At 42.7% G+C, this 20,610-nt stretch overlaps 1 protein-coding gene and 1 long non-coding RNA gene across 2 annotated transcripts; both read left to right on the forward strand.

The window, feature by feature from the left end:
* Positions 1-836: 836 nt before the first annotated feature.
* LOC140593131 (uncharacterized) lies at positions 837-5,692 on the forward strand. The gene is made up of 3 exons (XR_011993397.1): positions 837-923; positions 1,201-1,420; positions 5,360-5,692. It is a non-coding gene; the product is annotated as an uncharacterized lncRNA (long non-coding RNA).
* Positions 5,693-16,746: 11,054 nt separating this feature from the next.
* On the forward strand, positions 16,747-20,389 carry LOC140593207 (uncharacterized). The gene is made up of 4 exons (XM_072717117.1): positions 16,747-16,888; positions 17,416-17,546; positions 17,639-17,659; positions 19,748-20,389. Exons 1-4 carry the CDS (start codon positions 16,747-16,749, stop codon positions 20,387-20,389), a joined length of 936 nt encoding a protein of 311 aa, XP_072573218.1.
* The last annotated feature ends 221 nt before the right edge of the window (positions 20,390-20,610 follow it).

A 20,610-nucleotide genomic window follows, 5' to 3' on the forward strand; every position in this document is an offset into this window, starting at 1 on the left:
ATATACAAAATTCATATTCAGTTTCTAGTGGCACAAATATCAGCCCATAGTATGTCACCATGGGTAATGGAGAAAGGAATAGATTTCCATCCACTTTATTAGGGAGACACGCAATTTAGATATAGAGCATGATTGTTGCTTGTGTTGATCCTTTTGCACATTTTGTCTACATGTAAATGTTCTTTATTGAAACATTTATGAATCATAAATCTTTAAGGTGTTTTGTAAGTTAATGTAAATAATACATTGAATCAGCACCATACATTTGTGTTGTACTGTACATGTAATTATAGTTAAGTACTTGTTAATACAGAGGAAAGCCACAAATGAACCTCCTGTAAGAGGTGCAGAAGAGATTCTCTCCAACGTGTGCGCTGACATGCCATTAGCTGCCTGTAGTGAGAGCTCAGACGATGGCAGGATTAAGGAGCTGCAATCACAAATTAAGTCCTTACAAAAGGAAAATGCCAAACTCCGTAACCTGGTAACTCGAGGCAAGTAGTTTTTTGTTTTTATTTTTGTTTAAGTCAAGTTGTGCTGTCTTTGTTTATTAATTAATTTGTATTAATTTTCCAGGTCAAGTGTATTGCAATAAAGTTGCGTTAAAGTCATTTGTGTTTGATACCACATTGGACAAAATCGAGACCACAGTTTAGTACAAGAATAGTAATCTTATTTTGAGTCAGTAATACAACATTACCATGGTTTACAAGAGAAAAAAAAAGCTACTTTTTGCATTTTGACATCAACAACTACAAAATAATTAGTGAATTTCTACATTTTCTCAGTAGCTTACAACCGCTGCCTATTTTTTAAATACAGAAATACCTGGACTGCTGACTGACATGAAAAAAGTACTGAGCATTCATCTTCCAAGGGCTGAAGAGAGTGATAGAGTTACACCACCAATGGCACCTAAACAGGTGGGTAAAGAATAACAAAATGATGAAAATTGAGTAAAGATAGGGCAGGATATTATTCAGGATATTTGTGCCAGTGTAGCTTCAGAAAAATGTCCAATTGTGATTCCATTCCAATATTTAGGGTTAACGTGAATTAGAACCCAGTGAATTTGCACTTACATAAAGTATTATAAAATAATGATTGTTTTTAAAACAGTTTGTAATAGTTCCGATAAAAATGTTCCTTGCTTTTAGTTTCAGATGTCAAATTCAAATTGTATCTGTTGTGTTTTTGAAGGTAAAACTTGGAAGCGATGACAGCACTTGTGTTTCACCCCATTGCTGGGAGACTGCTAAGGCCCAGAGGACTGCCAGTGGTATGGCTCGGGTGTTGCTGTTAGGCCTCTTCAGTGTAGATGTACTGTTACGGTCCAATCTCACTGGAGGCAAGAATAAGATTGACCCAACTGCAGAACGTCGAGAGCCCCTGGATAAAATAAAGCTGGATGCACTAATTGGTATGTACTTCCTTTAGTATTCACATTCAATGCTGCGAAACCCATATAGCTGAAGTGCATGCTTTGTCATGGTGAACCCCAGTATCATTTATAGCCCATACTTTATCCAGGCCCACATTGTGAAATGGTATGTACTGGGAGACAAAGCACACCTGCTGCATGAGTCCAGCCAACATTTGATTATATAGGGAAACACATTTGGAGAATGCCGCTCAGTGATGTTTTCTCCCCAAAGAGCCTCATGGTTAATATGTGTGTCACGTCACCGGGGGTGGAGACAGACAGGTGCAAACCTTCCGGAAGTCATTAACGTCATTACAAAAGGCAGAAGCACCCGCTCTGCCATGCGAAGAACCATCCAACATCGGACCCACCCTTTGGTGATGCAGGTGGGAGCTCTACATATTGAGACCGCCGAGGTCTTTGTGTTACCCCAGACCAAGGATTCTCTAATTCTAGGGCTCCCCTGGTTACGTAAGCACAACCCCCGAATCGAGTGGAGGACTGGGGAAATCACTGCCTGGTCTGACCGATGTCTGCATGAGTGTATGTTTCTACCTTGTAGAGCCACTACTGTGGAAAGTCCTGAACCAGAAAATCTCGATATGATACCTCCGGAATATAGTGAATATCGAGACGTCTTCAGTAAAGATAAAGCCTTCCAACTTCCTCCCCACAGAGACTGTGACTGCGCCATCGATCTTCTGGAAGGCGCAACCCTTCCTCGGGGTCGATTGTACCCCGTTTCACTGCATGAAGAGGAGACGTTGGAGACCTACATTCGGGACGGTCTAAAACAAGGCATAATTCAACCCTCCACGTCACCCGTGACGGCAGGATTCTTTTTCATAAAAAAGAAGGATGGGGGGCTGCGACCGGTGGTGGATTACCGTTCCCTGAACGCAATTACCATCAAGAGAAGGGAACCCCTTCCTTTAATCCCCTCCTCTTTGGAACAGTTACGCGACGCAGTGATTTTCACGAAATTAGATCTACGCAGTGCCTACAATCTGGTTAGAATACGAGCCGGTGACGAATGGAAAACCTCTTTCGTCACCAGTAGGGGACAGTTCGAATACTTAGTTATGCCGTACGGATTAGCCAACAGCCCTTCAATATTCCAGTCGTTTATGAACCATGTCTTCCGAGACATGATTCATAAATTCGTGGTGGTATACATAGATGATATCCTGATTTACTCTCCGTCTAAGCAGGTTCACCGGCAGCACGTACGGCAGGTGTTGCAGAGATTACGGGATCATAACCTGTACGCCAAAGGAGAAAAATGTGAGTTTCACCGATCCACAGTGAAATTTCTAGGCTATGTAGTACAAACAGGGGCGGTGGCTATGGATGTTCACAAGATCGAAGCTATACGTGAGTGGCCTCAACCTAGAACCTTGAAAGAGCTGCAAAGGTTTCTGGGTTTCGCTAACTTTTATCGCAGGTTTATCAGGAACTTCAGTCGTATTGCTGCATCTCTCACCTCTCTCACTCAAGGAAAGCCGGTTCGTCTTACCTGGACAGACGCAGCCGGGCTCGCCTTTTCCCGTTTGAAAAGAGCCTTTTGCACGGCACCGGTCCTAACGCAACCCCAACCCGATCTTCCCTTTGAAGTGGAGGTAGACGCCTCTGAAGCCGGAGTAGGAGCGGTCCTCATCCAGAGGGATTTCGTTCAGGGTGAGTTATCTCCCGGGTAAAAGAAACGTTAAAGCCGACGCCTTGTCACGTCAGTACGACCCCCCGGACAACGAAGAAAAAACCTATCCCATTCTGAACCCGTCCTGTTTCATCTCGTCTATTTCCTGGGGGATCGAAGAAGCTATCAAGGCAGAGAACGAGCTTCGGAAACGACCCCCTCAATGCCCACCTGGTAGGTTCTTCGTGCCTCCTTCCCACAGGTCTGGATTACTGAAGTGGGTTCACGCCATACCTGGTACCTGCCATCCAGGGATATCGGCCACCCAGCTCCTGATCGCCCGACGCTATTGGTGGCCTGGGTGGCGTCAGCAAGTACAGGGTTTTGTTGAAAGCTGCCCCGATTGCGCCCGATGCAAATCCACTAATTCCAGCCCTGCTGGCCTTCTATAGCCCTTGCCTGTGCCCTCCAGACCCTGGTCTCACATCGCCATGGATTTCATTACAGACCTCCCTCGCTCGGCCGGTAAAACGATAATTCTCACCATCGTCGACAGGTTTTCGAAGATGTGTCGGCTCGTTTCACTACCGAAACTACCCTCCGCGATTGATCTCGCGGAGGTGTTAGTTCGTGAGCTGTTCCGCTTCACGGGGATACCCGAAGACATCGTCTCCGATCGGGGCCCACAATTTGCATCTCGAGTGTTCCGGGAATTCTGCACTAAACTCAACATCTCCCTCAGTCTGACATCGGCTTACCATCCTCAGTCAAACGGGTTGGCGGAACGCACCAACCGGGAGATTTCGAAGGCCCTCCGCTTGCTCTGTAGAAACGACCCGACTGCGTGGTCTGCTCATCTGGTGTGGGTGGAATATTCCTTGAATTCCCGGGTAAGTCCTATAACGAAATTGACCCCTTTTCAGTGCGTGTTAGGTTTCCAGCCTCCCTTGTTCCCTTGGGATGCTCCTCCGGGACCAGTCCCTCGTGTAGAAGCCTGGTACCAAGACAGCAAACAAGCCTGGCGGCGAGTCCAAACAGCCCTGCACACCCAAGCTGATCGGCTGAAAACTCATGCTGATCGACACCAGCAGCCTGGTTTCCCTTACCGAGTGGGACAACGTGTGTGGCTGTCAACGAAGAACCTCAAGATCCCTGGGTGCCGTAAACTGTCTGCACGTTTCATCGGGCCGTTCCGTATACAAAAAAGAATCGGACCAGTGTCGGTGAGACTCCAGCTGCCTCGAATGTATCGGATCTGTCCTACCTTTCATGTTTCCCTCCTTAAACCCGTTAAATACAGCTCCTTCCGTCCGGCACCCGAGCGTCTTGACGACGTGGCCCCTCCGGTGGCCGAAGAGACTGCTTCCCGGGAGCGATCCGTTCTGGATTCCCGGAGGCGACAAGGGCGGCTGCAATACCTGGTCGACTGGGGGGGCGCTGGTTCGGATGAACGCAGCTGGGTACCGGCGTCTTCCCTCTCCGAACCCGCCTTGGCGACCGCCTTCCACCTAGCTCATCCCGACAAGCCGGCTCCTCGACCTAGGGGTCGCCCTCGTCGACGTCGACGGCCTCCAGGGGGCGGCCGTCAGGGGGGGGGTACTGTCACGTCACCGGGGGTGGAGACAGACAGGTGCAAACCTTCCGGAAGTCATTAACGTCATTACAAAAGGCAGAAGCACCCGCTCTGCCATGCGAAGTATTGCGCAGATGAATCCACGCCTTACCGAGCACTCTTCTTGTCCTCCGTCTCCCCGATTCTCCTTGCCCTGCCAGTTAGCCCTGTGTTTGCTCCTAACCCGTGTACCTTTCCTCTTCAGTCCCGTTCCCGCAACTAACCCACCGATCCTGTCCAGCCCGACATCTCCCGTCCGCCCGCTTCCCTGTGTTCCTGTCGTGTGCCTCATCGTTGGACTGATTTCCCCGGCATCGACCCTTGCTTCCGGACCTCGACAACGACTACTGCGCGCCGATCACCTCCCTTACGACCAGCTCCACCGGGGCCGGGGCTTCGCCCCACCTCGAGTTCGCTCCGTAGGGATTACCACCGGGACTCGACATCGGCTCACCCCCTTCTCCTGTTATCGCATACCAATCACGTTATTAAACGTCTACTTGCCCTGCACTTCTGGATCCGTGTTTCCTTCCCGGGCTTGCCGTTACAATGTGCTCATTTGAACTCAAAAATAGAGATCTGCTATTTTTATGCACTTCTTGATTAAAACAATAAAATTTTCCTGGGTATGAATATTGCATGAATGTCAATGATTGAAATATCATAAATTTTGTATTCTCTGTCATAGACACTGTTCTAAAGCACCACCCAGATGCTAAATCTGGTGAAGTGCGGAAGACCATCAACACAAGAATTTGTGAACTGAGACACCAAATGAAGAGCAAGACAATGGAGTCTACATCTACTGCAAACATTAGTATTGTGTAGTTGATTTTTCCAATTAATCAGAAGGACTCTGTTTAAAAAAAATGTTACTCAGGATATAAATTTGATAATTTCAGGCAAATAATTTGTATAACTTTAATTACAGCATATTTCTGTAAAAAATCATTTTTATATTATTTGATGTTTTAGCAATTGCTCTCAAAGTCTTGCTAAATGTCTGTTTTTCCAAAAATTTGTAAAGGTCTAAATAAATGTTTTTTAGAAACAGACTTGTGGCAGAAGGATTCTTATTTATAAACTTTTTGTTTTTTTCTTTGTTATATTTTAAATTATTATATTTGCATGTTGTATAGAATTTGATAATACACAACTTGTGACGACTTTTAAATATGTTCAAACGTAATGTATGAGGTTTAGTGTGGAACTTGTCACATTGTTTCTAGGTTGAATTTCAGGAAAACATTGTTATACAATAAATAACTGCAAATATATCATTAGATGTATGATGTGAAGTAGTTTATCATATTAATATATTTATATGATTCCTAATATATTTTGAAATATATTTGAGTAAATGTATTTTTCAAACTGCACATCATACATCTAACAATATACTGACATATTAGTTATAGTGTAGCTGCAAATATATTATTAAATGTATAATATGAAATAATTAAAAAATATATTAACTCAAAATATATTCTAGAATATATGAGGGATCATATAAAGCAATATATTGCATTAAAATATATTGTTCATGTAAATCTCAATATATGAAAAGCGGCAATTGTTTATGTATTTTCCAATACATTATAATATATGAAAACATATATGTATTCAATACATTTTCTCATATATTATAGTAGTATGCATATTTTTCTTATTGAAATATTTGAATTTGTGGCATGAATACTACAATTTCTGAATACAATTCCATAACTTTAGTTGCATAGAAATGTTCAAATTGTTACTAAATGTCCAATGTTGTTAAGCAAAATATATTGAAATTTTCATATATTTAAATATAATTTTGTTTCGTAAGGGACCTGAGTGCCTTTTTGGAGTTTTACTTAGCTTAGGAACTATTTCCATGGGTGCAATTCCCAGGGTGGCGTAATTGGTGTCTTAAGGGGTGGTTCCCCCAAACTCTGAGCCCAGCGCTGCGACACAACATTCATTTGGATAAATAAATAAGAAAAAGCTAACTCGTAACTATTTCTGGCTCCTTTCGTTGAATATGTAGCAACTTTCATGTGTATGAATGAGCCATTGTCACCTGGCCACGTCCCTACCCCCCTTTTATGGCGCTGATGGGGACGTATCTGGATCGCGTTTCACCGCTGCGCTGTTAATCAAATTACCATGCGAATACGATCTGAATACGCGCTAATGCGGCTATTTAGAATGTGGAATAGCGATCTTCGGGTGAGAGCGGTACTACACGCCCCCGATGCCGATTTAACCCAATTTTAAAAACTGTAATACTTCCGACAATGGACGTTTTGAAAAGAAGACAGATTACGGATTTAGCCAGCGTTTTTTTCATGATTGTACAGATGTAAGATTTCAGCGAGATATAAACTGAAATAGACGCGAAAACTCGACGACGATGCACTGGACCCCCAAGAGTTAAACAATGCAGTTAGTCCCTTTTGCTGGCCAAGCATGACTGAAGCTCAATCGGTGGCAAGGCCACTTAACTTGTCAAATGGTACAGTAATTCAAATTTGTTCATTGCCAAAACAACTTGCTCAAACAAATCATCACCTTTGGTATGGCAAGTATGGCTTGCAAAGACAGCAATGCCTCGGTCGTTTCAAACTCAGCAGTGATTCCGCGCTCAAAGATGGCTATTTGGGCAGTATTTGTTATGTCTGTTGTTTCACAGCAGGCAGCCAGAGAGGACATACTGGAATGTAACAATGTCTAAAGTTGTTTAAAAATGTCTAAGCATTGGCAAAACTGTAAAATGAAAATATACTGTACATTTCTGATCACTTGAATAAATAAGTTTTTTTGGCATTGTTGTTGTTGAGAATCTGCTGTTATCAAAAACATAAAATAATAATGATACAAATAATAAAAAAAACGTGTCCCGTTGTAAAGTTGTTGCCGTATTGTTGTGTACAAAGTTGTAGCAATATGAGATCCTAATAGTCTATTTTGAGAATAAAGGCATAGCATTATGTGCGTTTGAGTGGCATAGTAAAACAAAAATCTAAGAAAAAGTAATTGAGAAAACGGTGGTCTATGCTGGTGTATGACGATTGAGATCGCAAAATGGCCTTCAGAAGTTAAATTAAAAACTGCAGAGCATTGAATTTTGTAATTGCATGTTGGCCTATTCTTGTGATTCATAAAATATTACTGCGCAACTAACGAGTAACACAGCGCAGATATTCCTTGCTTTTTGGACTTTGCACCCTAGCAATACCTTATGGCTTTCACAACCCTTCAAATTACAAGATCTAACCTCACAAATGTTAATGAGAGGGGGTCGTTCCTGTCACTTTTAAACGTGCCAATTCACCTTTCACCTTCCCCCACCCTATGAATAAAGGAGAGAAGAGCAGGCTTGGCTCTGGGGGGTTAAAATGTAATTCAAGATATTTTAAATTACTGCTGGTTAAAAATACTACTTACTGGCCTAATCACAGTGAGGTGGTGCTCATGCTGAATGGCACAGACTGTATGGACTATTTAAATTGAGCAGTGCAATGTTTTATATGTTCCAAAATCAAACTATATTTGATTTTGATAATGAACAGCTAGGTTGTCAAGTTAGCAAAATATATTGCGTGTACCGGAGCCTGCGTGATCACTGCATTTTTTAGCCTTCTATGAGAAGAGACGGTTACTCTGTAATTTATGGTCATACAGACAGAAGCTAAACATAATTCAAAACTGTAAAATATTTCCAGGGCTGTCAAGTTTTGAAGACAGGCAAGAGTGACATTCCACAGGATGCCTTTTCATTGGTTGTTGTGTTGTATTTTACCCAGATACAATAGTACTATTTTCTGATTGGCTATTGTGTAGGCCCTTTCTTTTTTTTTGATTGGCTGGTAAGTGACAGGCTCTTGGGGCAAATCTTGTCCGACTTCATAAAAGAGGCGTGTTTCCGACGGGAAGCAACGTTTTTCTTGACGTTTCGTGATGTTTTCATCCGAGTTCCGACTTGGAGAGAAATAATCGAACGCACCATAATGTCACTCAACTCAGAATTTCCGAGTTCTCAATGCGTGACACTTGAGAGCCCTGTATTTCGCGAAATATATTTTTTTCTGTTTTATACCATTTCATTGATTGATTCGTTGTAAAATAATGCTTACATTGTCCTTGAAATAGGCTATAGGAATTAAAAGAATCCATAAAGGCTTGCTTTATGTTATGTTTGTTTATTAACCCGTGTTTTTTTTTCATCTACAGAAAAAAATAAACAATGTTTTATGGTTAAGCTCCAGCTTATAGCGAATGTTTTAACGGATTTTCAGCTTTTAAAATGTATGTTTTCTAACAGGAAATAATACACCCCAACATAGCCTACTCCTTATATTTAACGATCAAAAAATGCTCCAAACGATTTTCTAAATTAACTAAAAAAACTAAACTAAATTAGACTAAATATAATCACTTTGCCAATACATACAAAATTGAACTAACGGGGAAAATATTTTTGTCCCGTCAATTGCTTCGATATCACTGTCAGTCACCGCTCTTTCGAGAATGAACCCAGCATAAATATGCATATGTAAATATATATATTTAGTATAGCCAAATGTATTATTTTAAATTACTGCTGGTTAAAAATACTACTTACAGGCCTAATCACAGCCTAATCACTTACAGGCCTAAAGCACAGACTGTATGGACTATTTAAATTGAGCAGTACAACGTTTTATATGTTCCTTTAACTATATTCGATTTTTGATATTGAACAGGTTGCTATGTCAAGTTAAAAAAGTGGAACAGAGCCCTGGAAGCGGAACAGATACCTACGAGATCAAATGCGGATATTACACGTATGCGGATATTACGATATTACGCGGATATTGAACAACTGTGTCCTCAGCCAATCGTTTCCCATCGATTCCGCGCAGATTTGGCTCATCTCAAACGAGCCTTTTACTGTACAGCAGCTCGCGATGATGTTCGCTGCCGCTTCAGTTCAGTGCGTTACATGACTGCCCCCTACTGATCATGTCTTTCCTGTGTCAATGCATTTTCTGTGTTCACGGGAAATACTGCGGTGTCACGCGAGATCACTTTCCTTCCGGCGCGCAATTTGAATGGCCAGATCTGTACCATCCTCAGAGTGCAGGATTAGTGTAAAGAACCAACGGTACCATAAAAACTAGGCTAAGAAAAACAGTGGAAGAGACAGGGAGGCCATGGCCAGAATGCTTATCTCTGGTAAAATTGTGGATGAGAATTACGCCAACCCCAGCTGGTCTTACGCCGTTCGAAATAGTGCATGGTAGGCCTTTTCCTCTAGCTACAGAGATGAGTGACATAACAAAGGCGCACAGGGAAACAACACTTGCGGATTGGATGAGCAAACTGCTGCGCACTCAAGAATTACAAAGACCCAGTAGTCTGCCAGTAAATTCTGCTTCTGTATTACAGGACAACCTAAAACCTGGAGATTGGGTTCTCGTCAAGGTCCTCCTTCGGAAGGACTGGAGCTCTCCCAGGTGGGATGGCCCGTATCAAGTGCTCCTCACGACCCCGACAGCCGTGAAGATAGCGGAGCGACCATCGTGGATACACAGAAGTCACTGCAAGCTCATTAAACTCCTACAGGAGCCAGTACAACCGACGGAGTAGCAGTGGAAGTCCGCTACAAAGGCGCGGTAACCAATAGGGTGCCGACGTCTCAACCCGGTGAAGAAACCAACTGATCTGCACTCACTTTTAGAATGGCTCACTGTAAGCGGTTCCTTGTAACATGGCTTCTGGTCCTCCTGACTGTAGTCAGCGGGTTGCTTTTGTGGACGAGGTCCACATCGGATAACACTCGCCGCGCCCCCAGGTAGACGCACGATGGCTCCCATTTGAGACCTCTTACAACTAACCACTCACATCCCTATATGCAGAATTACTGGTATCGCTACGTACACGACACAGTTACGAAGTCCAATGTTTCCAACTGTTACATATGTTCACATATGCCCATACATGCGGAAGGTCCCACAATATATGCTAAGCCCATGAATAAATCCCAGGCTAAATGTGCATCTTCATTTGGAGGGGTTGGATATCAGCATTCTGGTATCACCATTAATGACACGAATCCCTATGCCCCAGGACTTATTAATGGCACTTGTAATCTTCTGTTCTGGATCGACTTCAATGTCACTAAATCCAATTCTTTATTTCCATTCTTTGTGTTTTATTGAACAATACTTGTTGTACATACATTCCAGATAATGTCCATTCCCCTAATATGACTGAAGCCATGAACTGTCTCAGAGATCTTCGGAAAGCCATGGCCGAGGACTTTCACCCTAGCACATCTTGGTTTGATTGGCTATTTCAAGGGGGATCCTTGAGAACTGTATTCTCAAGGATGCATAACTTGTTCCATGTATATATTATCACTCAACTGTATTCTCAAGGATGCATAACTTGTTCCATGTATTCAAATTTCTTGTAATAATGGTTATCACATGTTTGATTTTTCTTTGTATTCTTTCCATTTGCATTATACCATGTTGTAAAGCTGTGATTAGCAGAATGGTTGTTAATTCTTTTGTTGTAGCATACACTGCCCTGAGCCAACAAGAGTTCCTCGCTGATGAAGAACATGATGACACCGTTGTTTAGTGATGCCGCCCACAGAAAATGTTTCGGCAAGATGTGGATGGCGGATGTCGAATACACGGTTCATGATAAACAGGAGGGACTGTTGGGCTGAAATTGTATATATTATCACTCAACTGTATTCTCAAGGATGCATAACTTGTTCCATGTAGCACCTGTGTAAATGCTCAACAGTAACTTTCTATCACGTGCAGCAGACGAGGCCACCTCTGACGCACGTTCTGTTGTTCCTGTTCCCACTCCCACATTCCCATTGGTTCCATCCCATTCTAAAATGTTATTCACACCCACAATGTAACCTGATATCAGTATGTTTACCTTATAGTATAAATAAACTCTGTCGAGGGGCCACACCTTTGTAGCTCACACTGAGGTGGGGTTACCCTTGCAGCAAGTAAATCAGCGCGTGTCTCATACTCTGTGGGCCAGCAGCCGGGGGGGGCTGATCACTCTCCCCGACAACCTGTATTCATCAAAAATGGAAGGAGCTAGAAGAAGAGTGAGAATGAGAGGGGGAGCTCAAAGAGGAGAAGAAGGAGGTAGAGGAAGAGGCCTAGGTAGAGGAGGAGGCCCAGGTAGAGGAAGAGGAGAAGAAGGAGATAGAGGAAGAGGCCCAGGTAGAGGAAGAGGAAGAGGCCCAGGTAGAGGAGGAGGCCCAGGTAGAGGAAGAGGAGAAGAAGGAGATAGAGGAAGAGGCCCAGGTAGAGGAAGAGGAAGAGGCCCAGGTAGAAGAAGAGGAGAAGGAGGTAGAGGAGGAGGCCCAGGTAGAGGAAGAGGAGAAGAAGGAGATAGAGGAAGAGGCCCAGGTAGAGGAAGAGGAGAAGAAGGAGATAGAGGAAGAGGCCCAGGTAGAGGAAGAGGCCCAGGTAGAGGAAGAGGAGAAGGAGGTAGAGGAGGAGGCCTAGGTAGAGGAAGAGGAGAAGGAGGTAGAGGAAGAGGCCCAGGTAGAGGAAGAGGAGAAGAAGGAGATAGAGGAAGAGGCCTAGGTAGAGGAAGAGGTACAGAAGGACTTGAAGAGTTGATAGAACCTGAACAAAGAAGACGAGGACCAAATTTGACTCAAGAAATCCGTGCAACACTTATTGACCATGTTATCGACCATGGACTGACACTGATGGAAGCTGGACAAAGAGTTCAACCAAATCTCAGCAGAAATACTGTTGCGTCAGTAATTCGGACATTTCATCGAGAAAACAGGTAAGCTAACCACACAGTACATTGAAACTTAAGCTTGCTGTACTTATCATCAATATTGTTTACTGTGACATTTGACAGTAGGCTGCATGTGTATTTTTTTATATATACAGTATATTTTTCACATAGGATTGAGGGTCGAGGACACCAAGGTGGAAGGGGCCCTATGTTCACCCGTGCACAAGAGGCCGCCATTGTGAACATGGTTATGGCCAATAATTGTATCAGGCTGCGAAAAATCCAAGCCAATATCATCAACGATGACCGTATTTTCAATAACATCCAACGAGTCTCTCTGTCAACATTAGCTCGAAATCAAGTACACATGAAGCAACTGTATCGGGTACTGTACCATTTGACAGAAATTCAGAGAGAGTGAAACATCTGCGCACTGAGTATGTGGAGGTATGTATTGTTCATTTTACTGCTATGGTGTGGTATTGTGCACTGCTCATAATGTTCTGGCACAAAAAAATGTGCAATAGATATTTCATTTCATTTTCATTTCAAACACTTTATTTGTCCCCGAGGGGCAATTAAAGGGCACATAGAGCAGTGTGATCAAGATCAGATCAACCTGACCATACATATACAGTGAGGTCAATAAGTATTTGATCACCCTGTGATTTTGCAAGTTCTCTTACTTAGAAATCATGGAGGGGTCTACAATTTTCAGCATAGGTGCATTTCCACTTGTCACGCCCCGCTCCGTCCGCTCCCGATGTGTGCCACGCCCACCTCGTTACCTCGTGTGATTCCCTGATTGTTCTCAGCTGTGATTCGTTACCCTTAGCCTGTCTCTTGTATTTAGTCCGCGTCTAAGTCAGTGTACCCCAGATCTGTCATTGTATTGTCCGTAGATGTCCGTGCCTGTCTGTCCGTCAGCCAATAAACCCCCTTCTACCCGTAAGTTTGGCTCAGCTCGCCTGCTTCCTGGTTCGCCTACCGGCCGAACGTGACACCACTGTGAGAGACAGAATCTAAAAAGAAAAATCCGGAAATCACATTGTATGATTTTTTAACAATTTATTTGTGAATTACTGTGTCAAATAAGTATTTGATCACTTGAGTCAAAAAAAATAAATATTTGGTACAGAAGCCTTTGTTAACAATTACAGAGGTCAAACGGTTCCTGTAGTTCTTCACCAGGTTTGCACACACTGCAGGAGGGATTTTGGCCCACTCCTCCATACAGATCTTCTCTAGATCTGTCAGGTTTCGGGGCTGTCGCTGAGCAACACAGAGTTTCAGTTCCCTCCAAAGATTTTGTATTGGATTTAGGTCTGGAGACTGGCTAGGCCACTCCAGAACCTTGATATGCTTCTTACGGAGCCACTCCTTGGTTTTCCTGGCTGTGTGCTTTGGGTCATTGTCATGTTGGAAGACCCAGCCACGACCCATCTTTAATGCTCTGACTAAGGGAAGGAGGTTTTTGCCCAATATGTCACAATACATGGCCCCGTTCATCCTCTCCTTAATACAGTGCAGTCGTCCTGTCCCCTGTGCAGAAAAACACCCCCAGAGCATGATGCTTCCAGCCCCATTCTTCACTGTAAGTATGGTATTATTGGGATAATACTCATCATTCTTCTTCCTCCAAACACGGCGAATGGAGTTAAGACCAAAAAGTTCTACTTTGGTCTCATCTGACCACAAGACTTTCTCTCATGACTCCTCTGAATCATCCAGATGGTCCCTGGCAAACTTCAGACGGGCCTGGACATGGGCTGACTTAAGCAGGGGAACCTTCCGTGCGATGCAAGATTTTAAACCATGACGTCTTAGTGTATTACTGATAGTAGCCTTGGAAATGATGGTCCCAGCTCTCTTCACGGCATTGACCAGCTCCTCCCATGTAGCTCTGGGCTGATTCTTCACCATTCTTAGCATCATTGAAACCCCACGAGGAGAGATCTTCCGTGGGGCCCCAGTATGAGGGACATTGACAGTCATCATTAGCCTCTTCCATTTTCTGACAATTGCTCCAACAGTTGTTCTTTTTTCACCAAGCTGCTTGACAATTGCCCCGTAGCCCTTTCCAGCTTTGTGAAGGTCTACAATTTTGTCTCTTGTGTCTTTTGACAGCTCTTTGGTTTTGCCCATGTTGCTACTTAGACTTTGGCTGATTGTGGGGTGCACAGGTGTCTTTATGACAGCTAATGACCTCAAACAGGTGCTACTAATTTAGAATCATGAGCAGAGTGTAGCTGGACTATTTAAAAGCAAAATAACAGGTCTTTGAGGGTCAGAAATCTGGCTGATAAGCAAGTGATCAAATACTTATTTGACACAGTAATTCACAAATAAATTGTTAAAAAATCATACAATGTGATTTCTGGATTTTTCTTTTTAGATTCTGTCTCTCACAGTAGAAATGCACCTATGCTGAAAATTGTAGACCCCTCCATGATTTCTAAGTAAGAGAACTTGCAAAATCACAGGGTGATCAAATACTTATTGACCTCACTGTACAAACAGTAGGGGAAGACAGGTCAGGAGACAGCCACTCTACAAGCCAGCCGGTCGACCGCACGAGCAGCGACCCGGGCATAGGAAGAACAGAAAACGATTACATGAGGTGAGAGAGGCGAATAGCATCCTATTGTCTTTTACTGTGTTTCAGAGAGTCTTGCAAATGGATGCAGAACAAATTCAGCATGAATTTATATATGTGGATGAGGCTGGATTTAACCTTGCAAAAACACGAAGTAATTGGACACAGGGCAGCGAGGCCAGGGCAGCGAGGGGGTAACATCACCCTCTGCGCTGCTATCACACAAAATGGGGTCCTCCACCACCATGCAAATCTGGGACCCTATAATGCAAATCTAATACTTGCATTTCTTGACAGATTGCAAGAGATTGTCACAGCATTAAACCAAGTGGACCAGATGCGGTACATTGTCGTTTGGGACAATGTCTCATTCCATCGGGCTGCTCTGGTCCAGAATTGGTTCCATGATCACCCTGAATTTGAAGTCTTATACCTTCCCCCATACTCCCCCTTCCTGAATCCAATCGAAGAGTTTTTTCAGCATGGCGGTGGAAGGTATACGACCTGCGGCCCTATGACCGTTTGCCCCTCATTCAGGCCATGGAGCAGGCATGTGATCAAATCGAAGCAGCTTCTGTGCAGGGGTGGATTCGTCACTCAAGGCGATTCTTCCAACGGTGCCTTGCCAATGAAGACATAGCCTGTGATGTGGATGAAATCTTATGGCCTGATCCAGCCAGACGGAGAGATGAAGAATAGTTACAGTATTTGTGTTGCTTTTTTTTTCAGAGTCAAACTGTATGTACTTCATGCAGTAATTTTTATTTGTCTACAGATTTTATTTGTTTCATTGATTTCATTGTTGGTTGATTACTGTAACTGATTATGGTAAGAAATACTGTATTTCTTGAATTGAAATAAATACTTGAAATATTCAGTCTGCAGCATCAGTGTTGTGCAGTGCTTGGTAAGTTTATAGTAGGCCTATTTGTGTACATTCTCCCTATATCTCAAACTAATCATGAAGAATGTTGTGGGTTTGTCACTATTTTGTTTTGTCATCAAAATGATCCCTTACATAACAATGTCTGCCCAAAAATCTAGCACATGCTATTTCCTAAAATTACTTTTTTATTTATCACAGCAGTGTGAAACTGTCTGCAATAGTGTCTGATCATTGAGGACTGTGTTGGTTAAATGAAAACTAATAGCATTTTCACAAATATGTGTGTATGTTTTGACTGAAGTGTGTATGTTTTGACTGAAGTGTGTCATTTTGCAAACAATCTAGGAATTCTGCAAATTGAGTGTGGTGTTTGGATAATTGTGATTATATTTTGAAAAAAAGAACCCTGTTTTCAAAATTGTGTGTAAACAATTGAAAAAAACTGTATTACATTCCATATAAAATTGCATGGACACATATCTCAAAGCAGCAGCAGTAGAAAGGAATGACACCTTTGGTGAGAATACTAAATCCGTCAGGCTGTTTCACATTGAAAATAAAGTCCCTTGGAAAAGGGAAACATGTCATATTCAAAGCATATGAAGAGAACATGAAACTCATACATTTATATCATCACCTTATCATAGGACAACCCAAACTGCGGGTCTAGTTTTCAGTACAGGCCTTCACCTGATCCCCAGGCCTCTTTGGCATACCCACAGTCCAAAAAAACGTGCCTGAGGGTCTCTTCCTCAGAGCACTCGGGATTTGGGTAGCCTGGTTGTCTGGTCAGCTTGTGCCTGTACAGTATTTCACTGACCAGCAGCTTACCATGCGCACACTGCCAGTTCAGGGCCTGCAGGACTTTATCCACACATTTGGGCTGGATTCTGGTCCAAGAGTCCTTCTCCTGGTTCCACACAGTCCGAGTTCCCCTCTTCTCCAGCACAGCCCTATACAGGGCTCAGTGCCTGGTGAGGGTCCCTAGGGGAAGACCTGCCAGAAGTGATTTATTCCACTTAATAGCATGGAGATAGTGGGCTGGCAGCGTCTTGGGCCCGGCACTGAACCACAATGTCAGCAGACATGTCATGGGCAGGGCCAGCCTCAATTGAACAAAATACTTTTGGTGGTGATGAAGGGGAGCCACCAGACTTACACAGATCTGGGAGAAGAACAGGCAGTCAAGCTTGAGAGGGAAGACAGGAACACCCCCCCCCCATTGTCCTTTCTAAGGTACATCATTTCCTTCCTCACATATTCATACCTGCCACTACAGACAAGGCTAAACACATCCTTGGTTAAGCCTCTCCACATGGGCATGGGGAACACATGGGCTACGCAGAGTGGGAAGGATATCTAACTTCAAGGTGACAACCCAGGAAGGACAGGGATCTGGCCTTACACAACCCCATCTTCCATCCTGTGATGGTAAAACGCTCTTCCCAATATATTCCAACAGGACTTTTCGAAAGTTAGTTAAGCCCTAATACCTTGAAAGGGCCGTGTCAGAGAGTGAAGCCTCCCAGGACATCCTCTCTTGCCTTCCAGCTGCCAAAGTACTTCACCACTGACTTGCTGAGGTTGAGTTCAGCCCTGGAGTCCTTCCTGAATGTCTACATGAAGTCCAGGGTGTGACTGAGTTACCTGTTGAAGCACATAAACAGAGTGATGTCATCTGCATACTGGGCGAGCTTAACCATTAGGCCCCTACTCCCTGGCAGGATCAGGCCATCGATACCCAGGTGGGCATGGATGGCGCTTGCCAGTGACTGTATTTACAGGGGGGAGAGAGGGCAACCCTGTCTCACTCCACTTAATTAGAGAACCCAATCACTGAGGGAGCCATTGATAGACACATGACTATTGATTTCAGTACAGAGAGTATGTACCCATCCCAAGAACTTAGGCCCCAAACCTAGTCTGCTCAGTACCCTGAACAGGAAGCAGTGGTCCACTTAGTCAAACACCTTCTTCTGGTCCAAGCTGACGAGTCCTAGAGGTACATTTCTGTCCTCAGCCCAGGCAATCAGGATTAAATGTAAATTCCAAGTTGCTCATTGACCTGGAGCCCCGCAAGTCTGGTCACTATGGACCATGTGGGTCATGACCTTTTTTAACCCTCTGGGGCCAGGGGTAAGGAACACACTTTCACTGACTGGGGTATGGTCACACATTTCATTCAATATCAAAAACTTACTTCATGGCAAATAAATGATTTCTTATTTATTTGTTTTGGCATTAAACTCATCTTAGTCAGTGTACTTTTTAAATATGTCAGATTTATGTGAAGTTTGTAATTTGACATCAAAGTATTGCAAAATGCAGTTTGGAACACTTTCAGAAACATTATAAAAGTACATAGTAAGCAATTGTTGCAACATTCAGTTGGATAAATAAGTAAATAAGAAAAACCTAACTCAAGTCACTATGTCTGGCTCCTTTCATTGATTATGTAGCAATTTTCATGTGTATGCATGAGCTATTGAAAATCTTGGATCTAGAAAGATTAATTATCTTGTTTTAAAAGTTATTTACTAGTTTTTATATTTGGCATTTCTTGTATGTTCTTGAATTGATCTCAATTATATCTTTGATGCCTCATTTAGTCAGAATATCCTAAAATTGAGTAATTTTCTGGTAAAACAGGCTATATTAGATCCTATTTATGCCACTCGATAGGTAAGTTAGCCAGAGAACCTTAAACACATAATGGTTTGTTACAAGGTAAAGTTAACTGCATTTTACGGCTCACTTTATTAGGATAAAGTAAAGAATCCTCTATTTCAGTCAAAACTGCAAAAATATGTTTTTCTTAAAGTGGCAAAACTAATACTAATATGTATAATATACAAAATATTCTGTATAATTTGGAAGATAGGACATACCACTGAACCATAAGTTAAACTCAGCCACAACGTATGATACATGTATATCCACAGGCCTGTTTCTATATGCAATGATGTCACAAATATTATATTTCAATGGCACAAACACACTTCCTTTGAAACTAATAAAAAAATATGAGGTGTAATCAATAAGCTCATGCACTAATTCTGTTGCCTGGGCAAGAATGGGCACTGCCACTTCATACGGCAACAAATCTTTATCAAAATGTAAATTTTCATAACGCTGATACTCAAAAGCAACAAAAGAGTAATCTATCACAAAGATATCCTTTATCAATCCAAACACAGGTAAAGTATCATCCACATCTGCGATTATCATAGACTTCCCACTGATGTACTTATTACCATTAAGGACAAGCCATTTCACAGTGACAACAGATTGTATGACATTCACACCCAAAAAATCTCTAAGTTTAGACTTAACATAATCAGTATTTACCACCTCTGAGACCGGCCCCAATTCTTTCTCAGCTGCAAAAATTGGATACTCAGTGCCCATTTCATTCTGACAGCATTCAAGTAGCTGATTATGTTTTGCAAGTGATTTGCAAACATTTTTAAAGTTTAATTTAGGTGCCCATTTCTTGAAATAACTGTGGTTTGCCACAAATAGCATGTACATACTCCTTATTAAAGGACCAAAAGATATGATTTGACTGGGAAGATGCAACATGTAATGTTGCTCGGGTATTACATTAGTTTCAGGGAATAGCTGTTTAAACTGATTCAGATTAGAGCTGCACGATTTGGGGAAAATATCGAATCGTGATTTTTCTGACAGAAATTGCGATTACGATTTGATTTGCGATTTAATTTTTTTAATGTCAAGCTTCAGTTCAGTATTCAGTGTGTAGTAATTTTAAAACATATGACGCAGCATGAGATACCATCAGTATTAACTGGTCTATATTCTGGTCTAATAAGTTTCACCACCTCAGCATTAGTGGCCTTCCTACACAACCTAACACAGTGGTTAGAAATCTTGGTCTTCTAGTAGATTCAGATATATGTTTTGATGCTCACATAAGAAGTATTACTAGAACTGCGTTTTATCATCTACGAAACATAGCCAAGCTTCGTAAGATGCTCTCACTTCGTGATGCAGAAAAATTAATACATGCCTTCATAACTACCAGACTAGACTACTGTAATGCCCTCCTTTCTGGTTGCCCGTCTGGTTCCTTAAATAAACTTCAGCTGGTTCAAAATGCGGCAGCCAGAGTTCTCACAAACACTAAAAAATTTGATCACATCACACCAGTCTTATCCTCCCTTCATTGGTTACCAGTTAAGTCTCGGATTGACTATAAAATACTGCTGTTAACCTATAAAGCACTGAATGGCCTTGCACCAGACTACCTTAATAATCTGCTGACCACATACAATCCCCCACGCTTGCTTCGATCTCAAGGTGCGGGATATCTGTTAGTACCTAGGGTAGAAAGATCTACGGCAGGCTGCAGAGCTTTCTCCTATAGAGCTCCTCAGCTGTGGAATGTGCGGGTTTCAGGCTCACTTTCAATATTCAAGTCTAGACTAAAAACACACCTGTTTAGTTTAGCTTAAAGGGACACTAGTTCTAGCTCTAGCTAGTTTCTCACTCCCAGTTAAACCTATAGTGTGAGGTGTAGAGCTGGGTGGGGATCGGTGCCATTGGCTTTGGATAAACTGAATTGACAGTGCTGTCACTCTAGCTTCACAATTGCTTGTGGGATTGGAGTGCTGACATTTCAGGGACTCCCCATGCCTGCATTCCCACCTGCCTCTCCCTCCTACTTATGCTGCCA

The sequence above is a fragment of the Paramormyrops kingsleyae genome, chromosome 10 (genome assembly GCF_048594095.1).
Source record: "Paramormyrops kingsleyae isolate MSU_618 chromosome 10, PKINGS_0.4, whole genome shotgun sequence".
Lineage (NCBI taxonomy): Eukaryota > Metazoa > Chordata > Actinopteri > Osteoglossiformes > Mormyridae > Paramormyrops > Paramormyrops kingsleyae.